At 36.8% G+C, this 7,500-nt stretch overlaps 2 protein-coding genes across 8 annotated transcripts in view; one reads left to right on the top strand and one right to left on the bottom strand.

Moving 5' to 3' along the window:
- The window catches only part of LOC135198809 (nocturnin-like), a 95,142-nt gene that overhangs the window by 63,156 nt on the left and 24,486 nt on the right, over nt 1-7,500 (bottom strand). Inside the window, exons 1-2 of one of the 6 annotated variants that reach the window (XM_064226769.1) lie at nt 5,952-6,138; nt 5,593-5,682 (exon numbers count right to left, since the gene is read on the bottom strand). The exons of 1 other annotated variant lie outside the window; for it this stretch is intronic. In XM_064226769.1, coding sequence (XP_064082839.1) covers nt 5,593-5,682; nt 5,952-5,977 — 116 coding nt within the window. In that variant the 5' untranslated portion in view covers nt 5,978-6,138. Of the gene's footprint in view, nt 1-2,881; nt 3,026-3,702; nt 3,788-5,592; nt 5,683-5,951; nt 6,139-7,500 lie in introns of those variants that run through there. 4 more of the 6 variants (XM_064226770.1, XM_064226771.1, XM_064226773.1 and 1 more) reach the window with 4 other exon arrangements.
- Nucleotides 3,187-7,500, top strand: part of LOC135198808 (vitamin D3 receptor B-like) — an 89,772-nt gene continuing 85,458 nt past the window's right edge. For both annotated transcript variants that reach the window (XM_064226767.1, XM_064226766.1), the window contains exon 1: nt 3,187-3,968. The gene's annotated coding sequence lies outside the window, so the exon portion shown is untranslated. The remainder of the gene's footprint in view (nt 3,969-7,500) is intronic.

Below are 7,500 nucleotides of genomic sequence, written 5' to 3'. Positions count from 1 at the left end.
CTGACAGTTGTTTGTCTTCTTTCTCGACTCCTGAACGCAGTTTTGAAATGTAAACATCGAAATAAACACAAAGCAAAAATTTCATCAACTCAGATAAATGTTTCAGTATTTCTTCTACCACCACCACTACTACTCTACTACTACTACTACTACTACTATTAGTGGTCAAGAGTTCACAGAGGTACTAGTTTTAAGACCAAAATAACCTCAGCTTATAACATACTCTGGCATTTTTTAAATTAATATTTCTAAATAATTTTCGTAATCATATACAAAAACTTTGAAAAAAAAAAAACGTACTTTCCTTTCGAAGGAGAACGCTGGATTTAATATGTTCTGAATCTCTTTTTAATATAGTCTTGTGTGATAAACAACTTAAAGCCTCCTTGTCCAGTGCTGATGTAAATACGAACAACGAGAGTAAAGTGGGCAGAATTCCAAAGCATAGAGGCACAGCAAAATGAGCATGTTATAATTTCCTATCGTCCTTATTTACTTTACTTCATACCTAAAGGAACAAATAAAAAGGAACATCAGGAGAGGAGGCAATAGACTCGCAACTTATAATGGAAGATTTTTTCTATAATGGTACATTATAAACTATCTAGTATCCTTGACAATGGCTCATAATAAATTTATGATGTGTATTGCATGGATGAATAAAAGTACATCCCTGTACAACAAACTCATATGATTAAAATTAAAGTGTATTCACGCATTTTAATGTCATTTCAAAGTTTTCTACTGTAATTAAAAAAAAAGCTATGATTGATGCAATTTCGCTCAGAAACATTTATTTATTTCAGTACGAAAATTACATTTAGTGACCCGTGAAATTATGATTAGTTCAACAATTATGAATTCATTTTTGTTTTAGTTTAATAAAAACAAAACTGCAAGGAAACTTCTAGAATGCAACGCAAAGCGATGACAGAAAAATCAATAGCGCAGATGAAGTGAAATCCAATATTGGGTTATCAGCATGTGTGACCGACTCGAGTTTCTAGTTAATGAGATAAACAACGATTTCGTCGAATCATAATTCAAAACAAATCTTAAATATATCTAACCTTTCACTAGTGTATTGGTCTAAATAAAAAGGCGCTGATTATGACAAGGGCTTGAAAATGTTAAGTAAAATGGAAATAAACAATATATGTATAATTATAAAATATTAGACTGAAGTGTGTATACAACAACATATCACTGCCGTTCGGTTAATTAAGGACTATAATCCGATGTTTTTAACTTAACTGACAATGTCAATATACAATCAATAATAATAAAACTACCAATCCACCTTCATCAACCTAATGATATAAATAGTTCAAGACAGTCTGACGTTGAATATTTCAAGGTACATTATAATTTGGAACCAGAACATTACTGTACATCTCCAATTAATTTTATAACCAAATACAGTAGCAAAGCATTTGACTCAATAGTCAGAGAGCTTATACGTTAATATAAGTAAATGACTCAATAGTCAGAGAGCTTATACGTTAATATAAGTAAATATCATTGAACAAGGTCAAAATCGCATGTCGCATCGTGTACCTAGTCATTATCAAGTTTAGCAAAGCAAATAACTATCATGATCGTGCACCAAATACGGCTCATTCCATGTTACCAAGCAAAGGTAAGGCCAGTCTTCGGCAGATTAATGTTTTCTAATAAATTGTGTTCATCTCAACTTCATTCAGATATTGGTGGTCATACATACGCATAACGCAACATGTCTTTTCACGAAGATACCGGACTAGATGCTTTGTCTAAAGATGAAACGGCCTTGCTTTGTCTAATTATGACTAATCGCCGTCTCACTAATAAGTTAGGTTTAGTTAACAGAAGTTCCGTCGAGGTAAAAACATATGTAAGGACCCAGTCACAATGGTACATTTTCCAGCATCATTATATTACCTTTGTGACTGAATACCCTAAAGCACTCTAGAGGAACCTCTATATCCATGGGAAAAAACATCCATCTTTTACTTTTGCCCGGGAAGAACAGAGCCTACTAAATCTATTCCCAAACGGGGGTTGAACTTGAGTCATTTAAATGGGAACCATAGAACAATCGTCACCTGGTGCTTTATTGTATATTATTACTGTCTATTCAAGGAACTTGATATCTCTTCAGTGGTTGTGCTGTCAGGCCAGTACCGAGGGAGGTGGGGTTGAACGACCCCCACCCCCAAAATTTCTGGAAGTCCATATTTTCCGTTAACCAAAGTCAGTACTTTGATACTTTGAATAACATCTAATCGGGTAGAAGTGCATAGACCACATCCATACCCAATTTTTCTTCTTAATATAACTAAAATAACATTTTTCAAGTATTTCATATTGTGTATACCTACATATGCAATGACATTTATAGATGAAATGGTCCAGTTTTGGGGAAAAACGACCCCCCTCCCCATAAAAAAAAACTATGGGTACGGTCCTGGCTGTACTAAAGCAATAATGTCTATCGATGTTAGCTTAAGATAAGCCCATATGATGTAGGCTAGTCTTCTCATGCAAAATTAAGCAAAGCTGGTGACTGTCCTCTTCAGCATATCGGTAACCTTTGCATTTTGCTAACACATGACAGTAAAACAAGTACATCACTCTGATTAAATGCATATTAGGCTAGCAACGGACAATTACGCCTTGGGACTTGCAGCCTAAATAAAATAAGAAATTCACACGCTTGTACTGCCAACATTTGAGAAACGCTCGACTATTCCCCACCCAATTCATAATAAAGCAGCTACAGATCAAAATATAGCCAGACTGATACATGTGATTTTAAATAACGTTTGCCGTGAAAATATCACACGTTCCTCTCAAAATACTATCTGCTATTTTAATTTCCTATAAGTATTTGAAAACTAACCTGAGTGGATCCTGCTTGCATCTTCTGCATTCACGAGAACGGGATTTTACTGGGATATAATGGCTGGGTTTTGGGGGGGAGGGGAATTATGTTGGTCATTGGACAGACAAACAGTCTGTATAACCTGCCCTGGCCAATGTGAAATGTAATACTGTGATTGGTCTAACAGAAGTAGACAAAAGTTACTGAATAACCGACAATGAAATTTGGTCTAACGGATAGACAAAATTAATAACCAACAATGAAAGTTTGAAACTTTCTGATTCCGCCGGTAGATGTCTCCCGGCCTAAAAAAACCCGGACCCGGTATTGGCGGCAGACGGTTTGATGAATCGTGAACGGAAGAAGAGTCAGTTCGATTTTTGGCAGGCCAAATTGTTTGTTTATAGTTTACACAAACCCGAGGAGACAGGTGGTTCGGGAAAACTGAAACCTCAGCGACCAACCTGTCATAACTTTTTATAAGCGTCGTTTTACAAGACAGTGCAATTCATAGGAGCTGTGTACCAGCTTGTACTAAGAAGTTACCATGTCACACTTATGCACGAACTGGTTGCAGGCGGCTAGTTAATTGCCTATCTAAACCAAAGTGGCGTCCAGCAAAGTTTATAAATTGCATTTTAGCTTATGCGTTGGTGATCAGGTGGTGATGAAAGGTTTGTGAACATTAAAAAAGAAAATTACTTAAAAACAGTTTCGAGGGCCATTCTACATTATAGGCCTACAACTGCCTTTCTAAAGTGTACCGTAAAATGAGATGGTGATATATTACCTCAAAAGGGTAATGGCATGACAGCAGCAAGCTAAGGATTGCAACTTACAAGTTGTCGAACTTCTCCCCTTGAGAACCTTTGCGTCAAACTGGGGTCTGGCACGACGACTGCCAAATGACGTTCATCCGATGCGGTTTTGAAAGTTCATCATGTTTCCAACTAAAGAAAACGGGGGGAGGAAGGATTCTCGAAATATTTCGTAATGAACAGCCTTCTAAGCCGTCTAGGAAGTGGCACTGGCAGCGTCTTTTGCATGATAATAAACTATAGGCTTCCGGAATTTCAGTGGAGGATGATTACGTCGCATTTATTAGGTAAGTGATGGACAATACTTGGTTTGAGCATTACGTTTCCACGGTAGTTTTGATTTCAACTTACCAAGGAGAGCTCTTAGTAAACGCTGGGCTAATCTATTGCGGATGTAATCGACATACCGTATACGCTTTGTGTAGCCTGATATCCTATATGCGCTGTGTAGGCTGACGTTCTTGTGCCGATGACCTATTTGCCTAAATCTTTAATATTACATTGAATGGGGGAAGGAATTTAGCTAAATTGTGGATGAATTGCATTTAGGCTATAGTCATCAGAAAAGGCTATATTCGGTACTGCATTTATTTTTGTAGTAATGGCCTAGACACCGGCAAAACAAGCTTCATCAAAGATTAATTGTAATCAGTCATATGAATGCTTTGTCTTTTTTTACTTCGCCTTTAACCAAAACGACAAGTAAAAATGTCATATAAACTTATGCATGATGATTTGGAAAGAAGTGTGCATGTTTGCGTGCATCGTAATCGTCATACGGTTGTAGGTCGTCTACGTAATTGAACTTTGTCATGCCTTTGTATTTTATTCATACTGGGAAATTAATGAAAATGACGAAGTAACCAAGATCCATGCTTAGATTGACTTGAAGTAGCTTATGATGTCAATCGTATTTACATAATTACCACGGTAACTGTACATTTTTGGCACATACACGACTTGCTCTACAGTTTCTAGATCGAAGGACTGGTGGTAGAACGATGTGGTGCTTTTTACCTTTTTAAATAGGGAGAGAAAAAATATATATGTATATATATATAATATATATATATATATATATATATATATAAATGGGTCTGCCACATGAAAATTAGTGCGCATATGGTTGAGGTTACTTTGAGTATTTATGGCACAATTCAGCTACTGAATGGTCACTGCACCACAAATAACACCTAACACCTTTTCAGAAAAGGAGAATGTGCAAATTACATCTGTATTAATTCTCGAACAATGAATATTTGAAGAAACGAATCCTCCTTGACGAAAGAAGTGCACTATCAAAAAGTTTAACAGGGTTAAGAAAAGTTTGGGTCATTTGGGTCAGCTGGCTAGCACTACCATACGTTTCCATTTTTTTTACCTTTCTCACTTTCCTTACCTTCGTATTTCACACTAAGTAATTCTACGAGGAAAACACATTTTCCTTTGTTTCTATTATGCGTCCGAATAAATAAAGGTTTCGTCCTGTATACATACTAATACAATCAACGATTGTACAAAAAGTTAAATTTGGTGGTAGCTGTCTTCAGTTTTTATAGCTGAAACTACTAAAGGACCTAATGAAAACAGTAAAATGGGTACTTAAAATTATTATAACCAATGGAACTAAATACATGAAACTAATTTTGAACTAGGTTAGTAAAAACTAGCAAGCGACGACACAAGGGAATCTAGTAGTACTGCATTTTGTTAAACATTTACTAAGTTAATTTCCTAAGCCAACAACGTTATTATTATTTTCTAAAACTACGCTCACGTATTTGCATCATCCGAAACGTGAGAATATTAAATGTTATTCTAAAAACAAAGTAAAATCAGCGGGTTCGAAAATTACAACGCAAAAGGTAAAATTAAAGAAACTTGACAAAATGAACTTTTAACTTGAGTTACCCCGATCCTTGTGCCATGATAGTGCGGCGGAAACCCAATAGATGGCGTTGGAGTTTGTTTAGCCCTTGCTTTTGCATCGGCTGCACCAACCTCGATAAAAAGAACACAATAAGTACGTAACTTTGTCATGTCAATTTCAGCAACGAATTTCGCACATTTTCAAGTAGATCACAAAATCTCTCCTTCTCACATTAACTAGGATTTGCCGCAGTATTAATAATACTAGGAGAGTAGATGTGTGGTTTGTTAAAAGTGTGATGTCTCAAGCAAGACATTTGATACATTTAATTGTTGTTTCATTTTAACGGATTTGATAAGCAGGCACACAGACATCACGGAACATTTGTTTGATATCCTACCTACAGCCGACGGTTCTCAGTATCATCCGAAATTGGCAAAAGAGGGCATCAAATCCCAATCAAAACAACACATCGGTGAAACACGTCTTCACTGCTACACTTCTCAATAAAACTGTCCACGAGACGGCGTCTCGCTAAGCAACCTTCGGACAAGGTGGTGCTTCCTCGACCTGCAAACAGGACTACGCCAGCCGAATCGCTAACACTTCCTAAGTTAAACTCTGTGAAAATTGACCATCCGTCGCGCACCACCTCAATTATTTTAGACTTCTGCATGTCAAACAGTGACCATCACGTAACCAAGGTTACGTAACCTTCAGAATGTCCTTGATATAGGTAACGCTATTTTTAAAACCTCTTACAAATTATATTTTGGTTTTCGAAACACGAGACATAAGTACATATTTAATTACGGAAATATATAAACATTCGGAGTCGATTGACGGTAAGCTTTCAAGAGATTTTGTGCGTAAAACAATCCCATTAGCTACAAACGAAACACGAGTCTGGAATTATTATTATTATTATTATTATTATTATTATTATTATTATTATTATTATTATTATTATTATTATTATTATTATTATATTTTGAAGTCTGTAAATGAAGTTTATTTAGAAAATTTCGGAAGTTTGCTACCGCAGGTTACCTCCCCGATTCTACAGTATATATAGGGTGAATTTTAGTTTTATCTGTAAAACTGGCTCTTTTCCACTATTTTATTTATTTATTATTATTAATAATAATCAGGAAATTGAACCCTAGTTGTATGGGACAAGTCCACAGGGAAATTCAAACTTCCAACGAATATCGTGTTCGCTTGAGAGAAGTAGCAGAAGGTAATAGAACATACAGAAAGAGATCGAGTAATCTGAGACAATTTGTTTTTGCTGATTTGTATTGAGATGTTATGAGTGCAATGCAATTAGCTAAATCCACCGTACCCTATTTCCTTTAATGTGGCATTGCAATACGTCTGAATTCTTCTGTCTCTCATAAGGAAAGTGTCCCACTAATTATACCCCTGGAATGTCCACAAAGCCGTACGTACGGGGGGGGGGGGGGGGGGGGACCGACGGCTGTAAATATTAGTGCACCGACACCGAGACGAACAGGATGATTAGTCTATTAATCCTGATAGAGAAATAGCTGCAATATCCGTTTATTACGTAAGCGCGTACACAATAACATTTAGTGGTAACTGGCGTACGGGATTATAACTCGGTATTGAAACTGAAAGATGAACCATGCGCCTCCTCCATGACACAACGCTACTTTCTCTCTCTCTCTCTCTCTCTCTCTCTCTCTCTCTCTCTCTCTCTCTCTCTCTCTCTGTGTGTGTGTGTGTGTGTGTGTGTGTGTGGCGTTAACCTGTATAACCAACACCAACCTCAGCAGGATTTCCAACCATGGTAAGCAGGAGAGGATCATGAAATCTAACACCTGAAAGGCACGCTGAACGCCTCCCTACAGAGTAGCTATTCTGTCTCCTTGTCCGGGTGACAACCCAGCTACGTATCCATGAGTATTTGTCTGTCATTTAATTGA

This window comes from Macrobrachium nipponense, chromosome 22 (genome assembly GCF_015104395.2).
Source record: "Macrobrachium nipponense isolate FS-2020 chromosome 22, ASM1510439v2, whole genome shotgun sequence".
In the NCBI taxonomy this organism is placed as follows: domain Eukaryota; kingdom Metazoa; phylum Arthropoda; class Malacostraca; order Decapoda; family Palaemonidae; genus Macrobrachium; species Macrobrachium nipponense.
This window is presented reverse-complemented; position numbering and strand designations above follow the sequence as displayed.